The sequence below is a fragment of the Caretta caretta genome, chromosome 8, assembly GCF_965140235.1.
Source record: "Caretta caretta isolate rCarCar2 chromosome 8, rCarCar1.hap1, whole genome shotgun sequence".
NCBI lineage: Eukaryota > Metazoa > Chordata > Testudines > Cheloniidae > Caretta > Caretta caretta.
In genome coordinates, this window is record NC_134213.1 from 78,508,273 (window position 1) to 78,528,403 (window position 20,131).

Sequence of the window (20,131 nt, forward strand, 5' to 3'; positions counted from 1 at the left end):
AGTAAGTTTCTGCATCCAACTTCACTTTGAAGGAAAAAAACTAGACCCATGACATCATTCTACACACATGGATACCTGCAGTGAAGCACAGTGTTTCAAGCTTATAATGTCAGTTACAATAAAAGTTCTATTAACATTGGAGGGAAGTTAGTATTAAAATCATGCTACACATACAATAGTCAGAAACTCAAGTATTTATGATTTCTCTAAGCCAGGTATAGGATACATGTTTAGAGCACAGTACTGTTTTTATTCTGTGGAAGTATATTATTATGCTTATGAGGACAGCTTTTTACAATATTTCTTGTGTTCTGTGTAATTAAAAATGTTACTGTTTTGATAAGTTCAAACGTATCAAGTGAAAATAAATTGGGGAAAAGAGTAAAAAAAATATAAGACTTGCATTTGTTTAATTTTAACTGACTATAGACCTAGTAAGATTTAGGACTCTACCACTCTTGTAACTGTTGTTAGGAATCCAACCCAAGATGCAGACACTTACAAGCAGATTGCTTGAAATTGCTGCAGTTTGGTAAAATCATGGATCTCTAAATAAAGCTCTGCCCATACTTCAGTAATATATATTTGCGCATTTTCACTAGTGAAGAACTTTAAAGTGTTCAGAATTCAGCACTGATAACAATGTGGCATCTCACTGAAATGATGCTTTTCTGAAAGATAAACATGTTTTAACCTGTTTCAGAGTAGCAGCCGTGTTAGCCTGTATCCACAAAAAGAAAAGGAGTACTTGGGGAACCTTAGAGACAAACAAACAAGTTGCCTGCACTTCATCGGATGCATTCAGTGGACCCGAGTCACAAAACAACTTAAGAATCTGCTCAGCTCAGAATGAGGTGGTTAGTATCTTAAAAGTTGCCAGAGAGAAAGCTTTATGCTTGAAACAACAGAGGAAAATGATGATCTTTTTTCCTCTTTCATGAGTGCTAGCTTTCCACTCTAAGTATTTATACAGCATCAATCAACGTATCCATGCATTGACCTGTCCTGGGCACATTTCCCAACCTGTGCAGACATATGCCAAATGTCAAATATGAGTTGGAATTTATCAGCTGGTAAGATTTCTCCTGCAGCACAGGTCACTTTGTAGTGACCAGGGAAGGGATGATAGAGGCCAGGGAGACCATGCAGAACTTGAGTTTGACCATAAACTGGTTCAGATCCCGCAGGTCCAGGATGGGCCTGAGTCCCCCTTTGGCCTTCGGGATAAGGAAATAGCGGGAATAGAACCCCTTGCTTCTGAATGCCCCAGGGACCATTTCCACCGCTCCCAGGTCTAGGAGCTGCCCCACCTCCTGGTCTAGCAGGGCTTCGTGCGAAGGATCCCCCAGAAGGAACGGGGGTGGGAGATGGCTGGGCAGGGGCGAAACAAATTGCAGCGTATAGCCCCGGGAGACTGTGTTGAGGACCCAACGGTCTGAGGTTAGTTGCGACCGCTCCGGGAGGAAAGCAAAAAACCAATTGCATAAGGGAAGCTTTATTGAGAGGGGATCCCCTTTGGGAACTGTCAGGGTGTCCCACGGCTTCCCATCAAAACCGCCTTTTCCCCGCTGAGGGCACCTCTTATAGTCTCTCGACTTTTTATAGGCAGCCTTGTACTTAGGCAGGGCAGCCGGAGCAGGGGCCTGCTGCGGCTTAAACTTAGTTTTGGCCGGAACCAGAACATAAAGACCCAGGGTCTGCAGGGTCGTGCGGGAGTCCTTCATGCCATGCAGCTGTGTATCCGTTTATTCCGCAAACAGAGCCTTCAAACGGGAGATCCTGCATGGCCAACTGCGCCTCACTGAACAGCCAGAGCCACAATGCCCTTCTCATGGACACCACCGAGGTCCTGGATCGAGCTGCCATGTCCGCCGCATCTGACGCCGCCTGCACGGACGCCCGGCAGCAGCTGCAAGCTCCTCCACCAGTGCCTTGAACTCTTTCTTATTGTGCTCCTGGAGGGAGTCCTTGAATTTGGGCAGTGAACCCCACTTCAAGTTGAATTCATAACTGCTCAGGAGAGCCTGGTGGTTTGCCATCCACAACTAGAAACTCAAGGATGAATAAACCTTTCTGCCAAAAGAGTCCAGCCTTCTTGAGTCTTGATTTTTCAGAGCGGGGGCTGGTTGGCCCTGCCGCTCCCTGTGGTTGACCGTCTCGACCACCAGGGAGTTGGGCATTGGGTGGGTGTAGAGGTACTCGTGCCCCTTGATGGGTACAAAGTACTTGTGTTCTGCCTTCTTCGAGATGGGGGCTAGGGAAGCTGGCGTTTGCCACAGGGCATTTGAAATCCTTGCCACCCCCTCATGGAGGGGCAAATCCACCCTGCCCAGTGCCGAAGATGACAGTACATTGAACAGGGAGTCCGAGGACTCCTCCAGTTCCTCTACCTGGAGGTGAAGGCTCAATGCCACCCATTTTAAAAGTTCCTGATGGGCCCTAAAGTCCTCCTGCGGGACAGAGGAGGGCGGGGCCGCTATCGCCTCATCCGGGGAGGGTGAGGAAGCCGGTACGGTGCTCTGGGTATCTGCCGGCACCGCAAGGTCCACCACCTGGTCGGTCTCCTGGAACAGTGCCAATGACGTACGTCCCACCAACCCTCTCCTCGGTGGCCTGGAGAGAGAGGCTGATGGTGCCTCTGAGACTCTGGCTACTGAGCGGGACCCCACCAGGGGGCTGCGTTGGAGGCCATGGTGCCCACAGGTACCACTGTGCCAGCCACTGTGCCTGGTGCCACTGCACCTGCTGTGGCACCGATGGCCCCAGCTGTTCGGCATTGGGAATGTTCCCGCGACCAAGACCAGTACTGTGCCGGGTGCAACTGCAGAGAACCCAGAGGTGGCTTGCTTCTGGAGCGGAGAGCCGACACCGGCAGCGCTTCTAGTCCCGGCATGGTCATGAAGTCTCTGGCCGTCTGCAGGGTCTCCGGCGAGGACGGCATCCAGATATCTGGGGAGGCCTGGCCCGACGTGGCCAGGCTACTCCGCTCAACATGAGTCGGAGGCCTAGAGGCCTGAAGGGAATGAGGTCTAGTCTCTGCCCCTGGTTTACCTCGGTGCCACTGTGAAGAAGGCACTTTCTTAGCTTTCTTATGCCCCACAGATGGGGAGCGGTGTCGACTAGTCAAAGGCACCGGGAGGGTCGCCGTGCACTGATGCCGCAGTGCTGATTCTGAGCAGTACGCCGGAGCCAGGGTCAACCCCGACTCCATGAGAATGGCCCGGAGCCTAAAGTCTCTTTCTCTCTTAGTCCGAGGTTTAAATGACTTGCAAATTTTGCAACCATCACTGATATGGGTCTCACCCAAACAGCATAGACAGTCTATGTGTGGATCACTCTTTGGCATAGTTCGCCTGCAAGTGTCGCATGCCTTAAAACCCGGGGCGTAGGGCATGCCCCGGCCCAGGTACTCTAACTAAATGAACTAGCTAACAGCTAACTAACTACAGGTACTAGCACTGAACGAACGAAGAGTTCTGGGGATGAGCTACAGCAAAGCTGGAGCAGCACAGTTCCGATGCACCTTCACCAGCAGCAAGACGGAACAGAGTGGGGGGAGCACGCAGCTCCCCTTATACCGTGCCATGGAGGCACCACTCCAGGGGTCACTGGGGTGCTTCCCCTACGGGTACTGCTAGGGGAAAAACTTCCGGCACCGGTGCACGTGGCGAGCACGCACACCTATTGTGGAATACACATGAGCAATCACTCAAAGAAGAACCTTAACTAGTTGCAGAGTAACAGCCGTGTTAGTCTGTATTCGCAAAAAGAAAAGGAGTACTTGTGGCACCTTAGAGACTAACCAATTTATTTGAGCATGCAGTGAGCTGTAGCTCACGAAAGCTCATGCTCAAATAAATTAGTTAGTCTCTAAAGTGCCACAAGTACTCCTTTTCTCTTAACTAGTTGCTTATTTACTTAAGAATTTTTAAGTAACGTGATTAATGAGAGAAAAACATAACTCTTAGAAATCTTAACTGGTTTTCTAAATGTAAGTTTTTGGTTTTGGACTGTATCAAGAAAAATCATACCAAATAAGCAGCTAAACTGTCTTACTGAAAGAAACATGCAGAAGATGCTGCAGTATTGTTAATGCTTAAATTAGCGGCTCTTTGGAAGTTATCTGAAATCATATGTACAATGACACAATTCAGATGGGATTCTAAGATAGTAAATTATTATGATGATGGATACTCCGGTTGGGTTAGTCAGTTGTTGATCGTTCTGAATTTTATATCTGATGCAAGTAAAATTGTCATCCTCTTGTTAAGTAACTTTGAAAAGGTTGCATGGGAAGCACTACAATCTGAATTATTATAGTGGAAGAAATTAAAGCTTGGTGACAAAATTTTATCTGGGTAGAATAGGGTGCTTGCGGGACAATTCAAATGCGTATGGCAACAACAGTAATATCTAAAATCAAAATACATTTATGTTAGCAAAAGTGACATGATAAAAGATTGAAAACAAGAGCCTGAAGTACAAGAACAGAGAATTATTAAGTAACACATTAGGAAGGTTTAAATTGAAACTAATGATAATAGCTCTAATCTCTGAAGGAAGTTATTTAAAGTGCATTCTATTCTGAAAAGAGATTCCACAGAAATGGCATTGTGGGATTTTGGCTTATTGGTTCTTAATAAATGCACACCAGATGTGTTCAGATTACAAATGACACGTAAAATTAGGTTTTTATTTTTTGTTTTTTTAATTAACTTCCAGTCCAGTCCACTTATCCTGGACTTGGACTCACAGTTAGTTCTCTATCTCACACATCTCCACCAGTGAAAAGTTCTGCGGGCCAATTATGCCTCCAATGACGCTGTGTAACCACACTACCTTCAGTAGTTTTGCATAAGGGAATTAGAAGTAAACAATCCACACACAGAATAGAATAGAATTCAGCACATTCACTCTTGGCTGTGCTGAGTCTGCACTGCTAACAGAATTTACACCTTCACAAAACATTAGATAAGAGTTTTCAATGAACTTTAGAATCTTCAGTTGTAAGGAAGATTTATTGTTATCCCAAAGTCTATCTTAGACCTTTACTTTCAATGTCCAACTAATATATGCTACACTAATATATGCATACTCTTCGTTTAATCTGAGTTCAATTGAATCAGTCACCCAAAAGAAAAGCCAAACATCCATGTATAAAGTGGACATTTTTCTAGATGGTCTTGAATAATGTTTTAAAAATGAAAGTCTTCATGGTGTTATGCAAGAATATAAGACTGGCCACAGTGGGTCAGACCAAAGGGTCCATCTAGCTCAGTACCCGGTCTTCTGACAGTGGCTAATGTCAGGTGCTTCAGAGGGAATGAACGAAACCGGCAATCATTGAGTGATCCATCCTGCCATCCACTCTCAGCTTCTGGCAATCAGACAAATCTATCCAGTCAATATTAATTTTTTTACTGCAAACTCAAGGGAAATAAAAAAACTGAACCGATTTAATGCCTTAACTGAATGTGATTTTTTAAAAGCAACCTTAACAAATCAAAGTATTCCTTTCATACCAGGGTCTGATAGAAGACAAAAAGGTATACTGTAAGTGGAACAGTTTTATTATACAATGCTAGTTTTAATTCTGTCAGAGACACGTCCAGTGAAATAACAATAGTTCAATATTTAATTTGCCAAATGACTTTTTTTCAAACCATTTCCAATCATTATTTGGGGCTGAAAATAAAGAAAACCCTGGATCTAATGTCTTCCTATATCACTTTGGGACAGATCATAGCAGAGAACGCACAGAGGTGGATTTAGTGCCCACAATCTGTATAAGGTGATGATTTAGTACTTTTTAACCATCAGTGGAGTAAAAGCAGCTATACACAAAGGAACAGAGAGTAGAATATAAAGTCAAGAACTATACTCCCCCTTTTTCTTTCTTTTTTTTTTTAAATCTGATATCATACATCATACCATCACTATAGCAAGTCTACAAAGGACACATTTTAAATCCTTATTTTCAGTTACTGTTCTGCTTGAAGTTTTCATGCTTTTTCTTTTACCGAGAAAAGATTTTCCTTAAGGAAATCTTACAGGAAATTAATTAGGCATATTTTGAGTTGGTTAAATGTTAAAAATGCTTAACAGTAAAAGCACCTAAACAGTTGCTTGTACTCAGAAACACAAGCAAACTTCAAGTTATCTTCAAACTTAGCACATATGTTGTTACGATCAAGGTTTTGCAACGTTTGAAGGTAACAAACTTGAAATAAAGTTCAGAATGTTCGAAAGGTTTCAGGTAAAAACCCCACACTTAACACACAAATGTCTTTATTTGGAGAATCCTCTCTCTACTCACATGGTAGAGTCTGGTGAGGGGAGGTGGGATGCAGGGGCAGCAGATGGAGCCAAAACCTTAGTAACAGAGGCAGAGCTACTGCTAACTCAGGAAGCAAGGAGGAGCAGCAGTTTCCAGATTAGTGGTCTTGCCAAAAAACCCCAAAACCAAAAACCAAACCAAAAAAATGTTAATTTTAAAAAGTAAAAACTTACTTACTATGTCATTGTTTCTTTGCATTTGGCTCAGCTTGCTTAATGAAAATAATCTATTTGGTTTGACTTTTGTTTAGTCAGTTTCACTTTCAGTTTTCCAAGGTATTACCATAACAGTGCACTATTTAGATTGCAAACATTGCAGAAAAAGTTTTTTGGTTAAAAATCCTGTGTTTCCACTGAAATTGAAAAAAAAAGAATGGAAAAATTTCAGCTCTTAAGTTTTGTAAAAAGCTTACTTTTACAAAACTTTACATTTTGGGTCAAATTCAATCTCTTTAAAAACTGTCCATTCAGCAAATATATTGCATTACTTTGCTTACTTATATGCAAGTACGATCCAAAGTGAGGCATTCCAACAGTATATATATTATAGTAGATATATAAATGCATCCTGGGATAAATAAATTATGGAATTAACAGGAAGCTGTAACAATGCTTGAGCAAGGGAGGTTTTGCTGTTTGAATATGCTAAGTTGGGTCAGTCCCGGTCAGCTCTAAAGAAGGGGTGGGAAAGTGCAGAATATGTATCGCTTGAACACAACAATTTTCAAATAGTGCACCTTGCATATGTTAAAGTCCTATCACAATATTAAGTGTTCAAAATCAACAGCTAGGACTGCTGCTGAAAGACAAAGCACATATTCTTTTAGCATGATAGCTTTAGAGTGCAGGTTCAGTTCAACTTCTTGCAGGAATGGATTTCTGGATACCTCTAATAGAATAGTCTTCATTTGACGCTTGCAACCTTGAATATTTACAACAATGACATTTGGGCTGAGATTTTTCAGACTTCTGAGCCCTAAATTAATTTGTTTGCAAAGTTTCAAGAAAATTCTTTCATGTTTTTTTTTTCAGAATTAGTCATTCAAGTAAACAGTTGCTCACAAAAGGTTAGAATTTTGGATTTATACTTCTTCAAAGGTCTTACAGCATATGGAGTTGTACACCTTGGTTCAAAACCAACACAAAGTGAGCATGCCACCTACCAAAATCACCAGCATCGCCACTGTTGATCCAAGAACAGCTCTGATTTTCAAACTTCACACAAATTCAATGGTGTAATTTCAACCTTAAATCCACTAATATTTTGGATTTTTTTTTTTTAAAGGAAATATGGCTTTAGCCAAACCATATTTTAAAGCTGTTTTCAGATCAATTTTAGTACGAAGACGACATGAAAGCAGAATCTAAAGCGCAGGTTACCTTTTTATCCCCCTGTTTTCGCCTTCGTAGCCCTGGTCTGTAATCATCTCCAAACCGCAAAAAGTAATAATAAGAAACTAGTCGTTCTATAGGATCTCTTATGACATTAATGTAAATTGGTTTCTTTTTAATACCAAATCTGAAATAGAAAATAAAGTCAAACCAATGTTTTCTTCCTGTAGTTTCTCAAAAATATATTTACTGACATTATGTAAATGTGAACATATATACATATTACAGACAGGAAATTTTAATCTTTAGTGCCAGGAAGTCAACATTTCTCATTAGGGCTCTATATTATTGTTCGAAAGAACAGAAGAGTGCTGTCTGAAAAAGGACAGATGAAAAGAGTATTGAAAACAGAGATACTCTCTACCTTGTGATGGAGGGTTCCAGAGATGTTAACACAATAGATTCTTGATTACAGGAACAAGACAAACTCACACCAGGTAAGTCAATTCTGTGTGTTTGTATAATTTTTTGTTTGTTTTTAATATAATCCAACCCTAGTCTTTGAGCTAAAACAATATTGAAATGTCAATAATTACATCCCATCTGCTTCCATACCAGGTGCAGAAAGTTTTAATATAAGTAACCTGACCTTAGAAATTCCTTCCCTCAGTCTAGTAACAAAATATTCATACCACAGAAGCCCTCAGAAGGTTCGGTCTTCCTTTTCCGCTTCCTGTTGTTGTTGCCTTTCTAACTGTGCTATGCACTAGTGAAGTAAGTGGTATTCCTGGCATGACTCCAAGGACAGAGATGGAGACTACAAGGAAGGGGAGGTGCTCAGGGACTGTCATTTGGCTATGATTATAAAATGTGGGTGTCTGATACTAGCAGAAACTTCATTTTCTATTACAGTCAGTGACTTTTCAAGATTTTTAAGGCCACTGTGCTACCTAAGGAAATTTTGATTTAGCATAGTACAAACTGAAGCCTTGTAAAAAATAACAAGGTGCTAACTCAAATGACCAGACAAGTGATCAAAAATAGTTTTATATTATTTCCACCCCAATTGGTCTATATTTAGGGGAAATTTTCCTTATTTTTCTTCTCCTTTTGAGACTTGTCAGCCATAGTTTAGGTAAAAGATCATGATGAACTAAGCAAAAAGAAAAGAACATAAAGACCATTTAAACATTTCAGAGACCCCAGGAGGTGCATCCAATAATATCATGAGCAAGCATGACATCCTCAAGTGAAACTAGAATCTTTAAAATGTTCGAATACATTTATGTTCAGCTATAACGGCTAGAATTTTGTATTGACAGAGAATCATGTGACCGTACTAGCTAAACCAGAGAAACTTTAGCAAAGCACAACTCAAGATGCAGTACAATTGGGGTAAAGACATTTGAAAAAAGTTATAAACTAAACTTACTGCTGTTGGTAGGGGAAAACTATTAGGTCTTGGGTTGAAAGAGTGAAGAGGAGAGATAACAGAAGGGCAAAAGGTGAGTAGTAGTAAACGAGGAAATAAAAACAACTGAAAAGATTATTATTTTGGGGGCAGACTGGACAGAGGCCTGAACATTTGGTCTTATAATGACCATGCTGACCAACTAATGCAAAGCTCCTTGGAGCCTGGATTGTGTCATGGCATATATTTGTACATCACCTAGCATTATAGGTCTCAATCCTGATTGGTGTCTCTTGGCACTCTGTAAATATTCATGGCACAATACAAATAATAAGTAATAAAATAATAATAATGAAACAGTATTGTCCTGTGTCAAAGGAAGCTATTTTCCCATCTATTTAACGAAAAGAAAACAGCATCATAATGGAGATCAACTATTATTATGGATGACTGAAAGTGGCATCAGAATGAAAATAGGATAAAAACAAAAAACAGAGAATCAAAGGATTTTTGTTATTACTATTAGTAATAGTCAGTGGGGTTATGGCACCACTCCCTCAACACCAACAGTCTTGGATTGGCCCCTACTGCTGCAATGTTTTTGGTTTCAGCATAATGTAAGAGGTGTTTCTGAAATATTTTAGTGCATCCAAGTCTCATTTGGCATTTAATACACAGCCTTAATATTTTCTGAAATAGTTTACACTTGACAATTACAAGAATGCAGAACATACTCAGAGTTTCTTTAAAAGTATAGCTCAAAAGCCAAGAGAAACCATAGCACTCAATATATGATTTTAATAATGAAAACCAAAAATAAGAGAAAAGAAACTGTTGTGGGAAAAAATTAGTCATTTAGGTAAAAGGGCAACAATCAGCAAACACAAGGATAACACAGCCCTGGAAGGAAATATGAACATGAATGAAATCTGTGAAATTGCTTCGATGCCTTTCTACAGGTACAATAATTATTTTAATCTGAAAAGTTCCAGTACCTGTAAGATGTTTTCAGCTTTATGCCTTGAGTAATGTAAAGAATAATATTCACCTAGCTGTTCACAAGGCTGTTATTCCATTAAGGGTTCAATTCAGAAAGTCTATTAATATAGTATTTTAACTTTTAAAAAAAGGTGGGAGGGGAGGTTGATGCAATGTGAAGCACAGAGTTTCTTCATTTTATTTCTTTTTTTTTTTTTTTTTAAGTTTAGGTTTCTCTCCTTCTGTTTCTTTCAGCAATCTTGAAATTTCAGCTGCTGCCACTGGTAATTTTCAGCTGCTGCCGTGGCTTTTAGGACTTTCTATTAGAGATGAGCTAAATTGGGAGTTTATGATGCTCCCCCATTTTATTTTTACTTTTTTTTTTTTAAATAAAAAGTTATAATTAAAAATTACTTCCAGAGAGGGCTTTAAAGGCTACAAACCAAAAGATCTTTACCCTCTGAGGTTAATTGTCTGAGTGGAAAGGAGGAGGAACACAAGTGATGGGCAATATGGGCATGATCTTGCACCAATGAAGTCAATAGGAGTTTTATTATTGACTTCAGTGGGAGCAGGATTAAGCCCTAACAAAGGGGAACATCATTCAGTGTATTTCCTATGTATTTTTTTAAAAAGTAGCATGTATAGCACAAAAGTGACTGCTTTAATGTACTGCTATGTTATTAACTGTGGCATGTTAAAAACTAAATTGTAAAAAGTTTAAAATGTATGGTGAATGTGAAGAGCCACACACTTCAAAGTAACCTCACTGAACACCAGTTATGTGGTGTTACTTATTAGATGTGCTGTGTTTGGGAACAGACTGCGTCTAAACAACTCAGCCTGTGAAGCATATCACCAGGATGATACTCTCAGTATCCAGAAGAGCAAGCTGAAATTCTCAGGCAAAGGCACTCCTGTTGCTCAGCCAAGGAATAATATTGCTAACTTGTGGAGTCAGGCCTAAACGAGGAGTTAATTCTTTTTTATCATGCAATAAACAGGTCAAAGTTGTATTAAAAATCTAAAGGGAATATTGCTCATTTGAAGGACACTCAATGTTTGCATTTTTTTTTTTAAAACAGTTGACAGATTCTGAACACTAGAGGGCAGTAATATTTAAGATTACTTAAGGATCAACAATCTACTTGAACTACTGGACTCCACAACTGAAAACTGGCAAAATTATCACGTTTCGGAAGGAAATATTTTATCTACTGTGTAGTTTTAAGAATATAAATAGTATTAACCATTGCAGATGAAACAAATCATGAGGTAACTTACTTTGCAAAATCCAAGTAAGATATATGTCCATGATAAAATCCTGGTTTCATTTCCTTCCAGGAAGTTACATTCTTCACAAATCGCACCTACAAAAGTAGAAAACAGTCAATATTCCAATACCATTTGGAATGGCTGATGCTCAGCCTACAATAATATGTTCCATTCAATAAGTAAAACCGAACAATGCATTATGATAAAAATCTATCACCATGAATATTACCAAAAGACATATGACTAACTGAAAAGGATACTTTATTTAGAAGCACATGGCAATTGACTCACTGTAGAGGGCCACAATTTAAAGTTAAAAAATATGAAGTAGAATATAGCAATCAGAAAGGCAAATAAAGCAAAGTCAGAAATATGACCAATACAAACAACATTTTAATTAGTATTTTTTGTTAGCCTTAAACATAGTTTGACGGCAATATAGAGTGCCCTCAGCAGTGAGCAACAGGGACCAAATCCATCAATCTGTATACAGATTCCAACACATTTTCCACAAGAAGGGAATGATTTTTTCTTCAAATGTGTTAGGTGAAACTCTGGTTTTTTATTGGATCTATTTTACAGGGACATGAAGGCATCGAACCAGGTGGACCATGTGCTCAAAAGGAGCAAAATTTTAATTTTTGGATGGACCATCAGCCAGACTGCATTTCAGCACTATGTTTAGTTTAAGGTACATCTTCATTCTTCTCTGGAGCTTATAACTAGGAAAAATTAATTTAAGCCCAAAAGCTCAACACAACAATCTAAATCTAAACAGAAATGGTATCCCTAGCCTCTGTTTGACAGAAACTGGGAATGGGCAATAGGGGATGGATAATTTGATGATTACCTGTTCTGTTCATTCCCTCTGGGGTGCCTGGCATTGGTCACTGTTGGAAGACAGGTTACTGGGCTAGGTGGACCTTAGGTCTGACCCAGTATGGCCATTCTTATGTTCTTAGATAATACCAAGGCATGAACTAGCCCTTAGACAAGAGCTGATCAAGATCTAAGTAGACCCTGGCAAAACTCCACAATGGATAGAAACAGACCTCACATTCGGAAGATGATTATGCAGTAGAAAATAAGATACACGGTCAAAATTGCAAAGTATGATCAATTTAAGATAAAGTAAGACAGCCAAATGCTGGTAGCTTCGTTTTATTAGATGAAAATAGTCTTAACACCCAGAACAATAAAACTATGAAAATTATTTAATAGCTGGTGCATTGGTTAATAAAGAAAAGTTGATAAATTTGAATCTCACTAGCTGTATTTCTGAAGCTGAAAAGCAGAGGGTAGATCACTCACATAATTAAAGGAAATAGTTAAGAATCACACTTGGATATTAACTAAAGCACCAGGAATTTGCCCTGTACTAAACTCAGAGTGATGGCCTATACAGCTAAACCACAGAAATATCAACTGCAAAATTCTCAGTGCAGCTGTTCTCTGTTAAACAGAACTCATTTTTTGTAGCAGTGTAAATGTAAAAAGTATCACAGAACACTTCACAGATACACGGAGTACATATATACAAATAAAGTAGGGAGACTGCAAAATATTGTACATTAAGCATTTACAGATGTGCAACGGAACGGTGAAGACCCATTACTTAACCAAGTTTCAAAATCAGTAAAATTGAGAAGCACAGGGAGAAGAGAATTGCTTGCAAATCCCCTCCTAAGGCCAACCACTTCTCACTAGGCCTGGTGACTCCTCTCTCCAGTGTGTCAGTGAGGCAGACAGATGCAGAGGTACTGAGGAGAGACAAAGATTCAGGAAAGAAAAGTCTGGTGTCTACAGATAAACTTAGATAATAATCTGAACAGGATAATGAGCCACTGAGGAACATGTGCTGAATTCAGAAATGAAACAAAGCCAGTGAAGATTCTGTAAGGCGGGTATGTTATTTCTTGGAATGGATGAGATCAGTTGTCCATTGTCTTGAGGTTCCTTTGAACCACTGGCTCTTAAAATTCCCATGTGGAAGTGGCTCATGCTACTTTGTCATATGCAGCTTTTCCTCCTTTGATGCAGAGCTTATGTATGGCATCTCCTAAACGGATTGAAATAATGTGCTCTGCTTAATGCTAGCCTTGAAGTTAACTTTCATCAAGTCTGGTTGAGGACCGCATGATGTTATTATAATGTTGCAAAGCAAACTGCACTGGCTTCCCATCTGTTTCAGGATGCAATTCAAAGTTTTGATTCCTATTTATAAAACCCTATATTATTTAGAACCTGGCTAACTCAAGATACACCAGTTCCACAGTTTCACTGACTCTGTGCATAGAGAGGGTGTGATCTGGCTCCTCCCTGGCGGTTGATAGAATACATGTAGGCTATGTTGTCTGTCAGGATGTTTATATGTGATCCTGTTATCAGTGGGAGGAAACTGGCACAGGTGTTCCTCACCGCTCTCAACTCAAGGAGATGATGTGCAGGGATGTCTCTGCAGGTGACCATTTGCCTTCTGTCGTAATATCTTTTAAATGCATGCCCCATCCTATGAGGGATGTGTCAGTGGTAAGGAGTTACGAAGGTGGCGCCTGTAAGAAGGGGATCCCTTTTAACATGCATTGGCCGGTTCTTCCACCAGTCCATGGAGTTCTTGACCCTGGTGGGCAATGACAGAGCTTTATCCAGATTGTCCCTGTTCAGTCTGTAAACCGAGCTGAACCACAGCTGTAGGCACCGCATGTGAAATCACTGCTGTGCCAGCTGCCATATGCCCCAGGAGCTGAAGGCAGATTCTCACTGGCACTTGAGGGCTGCATTGAGCCGTGTCTATAAGCGACACCAAGGACAGAAATCTGGCCTGATATAGGAAGGCTTTGGCCTATAGCTCATCTAGGTCGGCCCGTATGAATTCTAGGCATTGCCCTGGTGTGGGGGTCAACTTTTGGGAATTGATCTGCAGGCCCAGCTCTGTGAACAAGCATATCGTGTCTTCATTGGCTCGATGAGCCTCCTGAAGCGACCGGGTTCTGAGGAGGCAATCACACAGGTAAGGGTAGATCATTATCCCTGGAGATCGTAGATAGGTGGCCACCACCGAGCGAACTTTGGAAAATACTCTGGGTGCCGATGGAAATCCGAAGGGGAGGAGTGAAACTGATGAAACATCTGTGAGCCAGTAGTACTGAGATGTGAAAGTAGGCATCTTGCAGATTGAGAGCCAAAAACCAGCCTCCCTGTTCCTGTGATGGAATGATCGTCAACAGGGTGACCATCTTGAACTTTTGAGCTTTGACGAACTTTTTGAGAGCTCTGAAATCTTTTCCTGATGCAAATTAGAAAGTAACAAGAGTAGAATCCCTTGCCTTGTAGGTACTGGTTCCATGCTGGGGCGGCGAGCTATATGGGCCTGTGGTGCCCGGGCTCCAGCAATATTCAGGGCCCGGGGACCCAGCTCCACCAACGTTTGGGGCCCGGTCTCTCCTCTGGCCCTGCCTGCGGCCCCTCTGCACCTCTCCTGAGTGTCCCCCGGCCCCCACTTGCTGCCCCCGTGCACCTCCCCGGGTCCCAGAGCATCCCTGCCTCTCCCCTGCAGCTCCACACTGACTCCGCTCTTCTGGCTCCCAGCATGAACTGCCGCCACAGGATCCTAGTGCCCCCGATCCAGCCTGCCCTGCCCCGACCCTGCCCTTCTGCCTCGGACCCTTCCTTTTTCCAGTGGGACCCTCCACCAGCACAGCCCCCCCCAATCTGCAGTCACTGCTCCTGCCCCACACTGGGCAAGGGGCAGCCCCGTTCCCCACCCCCAGTGAGGAGCAGCAGCGGGGGAGGAAGGTCAAGACGCTTCCAATCTCTGTCATAGGGCGCTGTCCTAAAGCAGTGTTGTGGGCCATTAGAGTTCACAGCATCCACCACAATGGAACTGGGCAATAGGTGAGTAAATAGGAACTCCGATTTCTTTGCAGGGACATAATTTTTTTTTGTCTACCCGCTTGCATGTCGGGGCCACCAAAGCTGGGATTTGCCACATCATCTTAGCTAGGTCTAGGGTGGCCTCGTTCATTGGAAGGGTGATTTTGGAGGTAGATGAGGCATGGAAGATATCGATAAGCTAGTGGTACATACCTTTAACCTCTTCCAATGTGGAGGATGTCCACTGCTATCTTCGCCAGCTTGAAACATGTGAAAGTCATCCGCCATGGATGGTGGAGACACCATGACTGCTTCGTCCAGTGAAGAAGAGGATATGGCCTTGAGTGTGACCTCCTCTGTGTCCACCTCTCACTCCTCCAGATGCCTGGGAAGCTCTTGGGCAGTGCTCGGTGCCCTCGAGAGAGGTTGGCGGTGCGCTGCCCAGGGGTCCCAGTATGGCCACTGAGGGGGCATATGGCCTGGTGGAGGTGCCCACGGGTGACCAAACCAAGATGGTGGCAGTGACATCTGGTGATTCATTCCCAGACCCTGTTCATATCAGGTCCCATATAAAGCTTGGGAGGAAGAGAGAGAAACCCTGGCCGGCTCACTGTCGAATCCCTCACTTGACATCGGAGAGGCATGGCATGATTGTGCAGAAATACCCTTTGGTTGGCCATGGCGCAGTGCAATGATCTCAATACTGAGGGGCAGAGAGTCAGGAGCTTCCTACATAGCCAGGTCACCGGCCTGGTGAAATTTTGCTGGTACTGAGCATCTCAGCATCAGTAGTGGTGCTGGGAGAGATGAGGACCTCACCCGTACTCATCTTTCCAATGGCAGATGGGCTGCTGCTGCTGGTGGTACAGATGACAGCTTGCATTCCATGAACATCTTAGGGCATTTGCCCTTGTCTCTCTGTACCGAAGATTCAATGCCGATGCCCAAAGTATCCATGGGCTTGTCAACAGTACCAGACACCAACAGAGATGGTGATCACTTTTGGCTATCCCTTGGGGTTAATGACGGGACTTGAGTTTTTGACTTATGGGAGGAGTCCCCAGACTGTTTCTTTGACCCACTGTCCTTCAAAGTTGAAGGTTATGGGGAAGACTCTCACCCGCCAGAGGGCTAGGGGCTGCCTCCATACAGATGATTTTCTGGCAGAGTTCTCTGTCCTTGCGGGAATCTCAGTTGGAGCTGCTGGAAGAGGGAACACTTTTGTTAGATGTGGCCCTTGCAAGGCAGCAAATGCATTTGGAGTGCACCGGGATTGCTTCGCTGCAAGTGCGACACTTCTTGAAGCCTAGAGAGCTGGGCTTACCCTTCTCGGGGGGTCTCCTTCCACCCACGAGGGGTCAAACAAGAACAAAATCTTTTCTTTTTTCTTTCTTTCTTTCTCTTTCTTTCTTTAAATAAATAAATAAATAAATGAAAGTTTGCCAAATAAAAGTCAAAGGAAGGCTAAAGGGTTTCTAAAAGCTAAAGAAAAGGCTCCATCTCTAACAAGGGGTGGGTGAGAAACAACTGAGGATGGCTAGCCCACACACACTGGCTAGCCTCGTGAAACAGCACGAGGAAACACAGTGCATGTGCGGGCCCAATGGACACTGCTATCGAAGTTCTCTGATCAGCAGCGCAGAAACACAGACACACTTAGAGTGGAGCACCCATAGGGGCACTACTCGAAGAACCACCATTAACTTATTCTTTGTTTCGTGCTGGTCCAGGCAAAACCTATGGCTAAGAAGGTAATACCAATGATAGTATACAGTCATCATGTATATCAGAGGCCTGCTTAGCTGATTTAGCCAGGACTTGTCTTAGCTCATCTTTCAACAGACAATACTCAGTCCAGCACAAGCCAAGAGAGGGTAAGTGAGCTGCTATACAGCAGCTGTGACAACTGTAGTACAAGTCCACGTTTTAAGCCAGATGCAAAGAACTTCTGAAGTTTTATGACAACCATACCCATGCTGGGGTAAATTTTTTTTTTTTTCCCTCACTGGATCACTGATGACTATTTCTTGCAATTCTCTCTCTCTCTCCTGTTGAGCATGGGTTGGCTTTTGTTTGCTTATTTGTTTTATTTTATTTTAAAGGGCCTTGTAGCTACTGGGGCTCACATGAGAGTGAGTGATTAAAGTTTGTGTCCAAACTAAGTAAGATCTTTGAGGTTATTTTGGAAAATACAGGTAAGTGTGAATGACTCTTATGAAATTGTGTTTCAGGCATTTTTAGAAAATAACTGAAAGGCTATTTCAGAGCTCCTAATAGGTGTTAGCTCAGCTGAGCATCACTGAATTGAAAACTGGATCAAATGTAATCAGAGGAGCTAAGAAGTACTGCAAGGAAAATAGGAATGAATGAAGAAGTTCAGTTTTCTAGGTAACTGGAAGCTTAAAATGCTTCCAGTGATCAAAAAGGAGGTGCCAGAAGGTCCTATATCAACTCAGCAAAATAAGCCGGGAATATTTACATTAAAGAAAAGTGCATACAGCACAAAACTGGTGTCCTACTACACAATTCGCCCCCAATCACCTCTCCTTGTCCCCTAAATCCATCCTTCTTCCTCCCTGCAGTACTGACCAAATATCTAGTTTTTTCTTAAGACTGTGTGTCCCAGGAACTTCTTTTGAGACCTGAAACATTCCAGCTTTTCATTATGATGTTGGTTTTGTTTATAACATCTAAATATTTGTTCAAGACATATTGCTATACGGAGTAGAATTAGTTCTGTGTTCACCAGGAACAAACAGTCCAATAGAATGAGTGCAGTATGGGGTGAAGAGAAAATTCTAAAGAAACTGTCAAAACTGTCCTTTTGCTCAAGGTGAATGATAATGACATTTGTTAAGTGTTTCATGCTGAACTTATTCAGAGCACTAAGTTAATGGAAAATATCCACTTTGAGAAATATAGTTTCCTTAGTCTGAGGCCCCTTACTTCCCTGGCTCCATGCTCCTCTTGTCAACAGCAGCAGCTACTCCACTGCTATGGTCCTTTTCTCCCAATAGGCAGGGCTAAGCATTTTGCTGTTGCATTGTTGCTTCTTCCCACTGCCTTGCTGTTATACACCTCTCTTTCTCTGGCTGTATTTTTCCTGTTGGCTATTTTTGAATTCCTTGTTCTGGAGATAATTTCCTCCCACGCAGCTCCAGCTGAGTTGCTTTTTAGAGTACTGGTGGAACAGATGACCATGTAGCAGCCTTACTGGCTGGTTCTAACAGGAATGGAGTTACAGAAACTAGCCCTTGACTGGCTGCCAAAAAATCCAGAAATTTGCAGGAGAGGCAACATGGGCTGGACAGAAAACCTGAGATTCCCCAGGTCTGGGAAGGACTTGAGGAAATCATGCTAACTGACCACTCTAAATTTAGGAACACAGATTGCTACATTGAAGCAGACCAGTGATCCATCTAGTTTGGTACCGTGTTCAGGATCAAGAGGTAGAAATCCTGCATAGGCAGCAATGGCTTAACCTGTCATCAAGGAAAGTTTCATCACCACAAAAAGTTAGGGCTTGTCTACACAACCTCATAGTTTGGGCTCCTGGGGTGTGAACTGCAGTGCACACCAAAATAGTCCAGCTCCCTCGTGGGGATGCTGCTAGTGTGAATTAAAAGGTATCTAGTTTGTATTAACATAGACCTGTTTGAAGAGGACTACATTAATGTGAACTAGGTACCTTTTAGTTTGTGCTAGGAATAGCCATATGGTAGAGTTAAGCCCAAAGAGGTTGACTTATGCCCTGAAGCTTAAAGGCGTTACAACCTTTCCAGAGTTTTTGCTTATTTAAAAAAAAAAAAAAAGGACTATTATCAAATACTTACTACACAGTTCGCCTTGTACCAGAAGCCTTGGTACGAAAACCACTTCAATTTCTTTAAGTCACTGATTCATATTGTCCATTGAAACACTGCTTTCTGAATTAAAATTATCAAAAATTCTGAAATAAAACCAATCTTCAATTGCAGGTTCTCTCTCTCAGAGACAGACACACACAGTTCAATTGCAGGTTCTCTCTCTCAGAGACAGACACACACAGTTCAATTACTTGTTAAGAAAACAGCTCATTATCCCCTGCCAATGATTATTCTTACTTTATTTTACCTATAACTAAAGGCTATTGAGGTGAAACAACCAGCCAGAATCTTGATCTTGACAATACGCCACAAGCAGTTATAGTATTACCGCTAATGCTATATTTAGTTGATCCATGTTCACTTACATTACTGAAAAAATAGACTAATAGAGATTTGGGATCTGATTTTCAAAGTCAGGAATGTGCATTTGTGAGACTAATTCAGGCACATGATTTCATGTGCAAATTGGACAACTGTATACTTTAATAGGACATTATGCATCTAATTGGTCACTTGCATATGCAATTACCTCATTTGTGAATTTACTAACAGTAACTGCATTGGAAATTAGATCCACAATTGTGCACAACCTATTTTGCAACTAATGCTTTTCTGTTAAGCTAAACACCGCAAGCAGAGCAACATTATGTAGTGCTGAATTTTTAAAGAATAGGGTTTAAAAAAGAACTAAGAAATATTCAGGAACACAGAAGTGGACTCAAAACTTGCTGAACATTACATAATACCAAACACTTCCTAATACAATTGAACTTGAGATGTTCATTGTATTATGTTATTTCCTCTCTAGTAATTTATAACTCACCTAGCTGAATGAGCTTTTTAAGTCTTCTCATTTAAAATATATTTTGGAGAGTTAACTTTGATTCACATGAAAGTAGTGAACTGGAAGCACTATGTACAGCCAAGCATAAAGTGAGTAAACTATATACTAGACCAGCATTACACATTGCTACGCCAATGCAGGTCAGTCCTGACCCACTGTATCCCTTTTTATTCTAGTCTTAGACCTTTAAGCAGAGACTTCTATCATGCCAAGTAG

At 41.6% G+C, this 20,131-nt stretch overlaps 1 protein-coding gene across 2 annotated transcripts in view; it reads right to left on the reverse strand.

The window, feature by feature from the left end:
* The window catches only part of HS2ST1 (heparan sulfate 2-O-sulfotransferase 1), a 163,271-nt gene that overhangs the window by 14,367 nt on the left and 128,773 nt on the right, over window positions 1-20,131 (reverse strand). For both annotated transcript variants that reach the window (XM_048860632.2, XM_048860633.2), the window contains exons 3-4: window positions 11,342-11,427; window positions 7,717-7,855 (exon numbers count right to left, since the gene is read on the reverse strand). In XM_048860632.2, coding sequence (XP_048716589.1) covers window positions 7,717-7,855; window positions 11,342-11,427 — 225 coding nt within the window. The remainder of the gene's footprint in view (window positions 1-7,716; window positions 7,856-11,341; window positions 11,428-20,131) is intronic.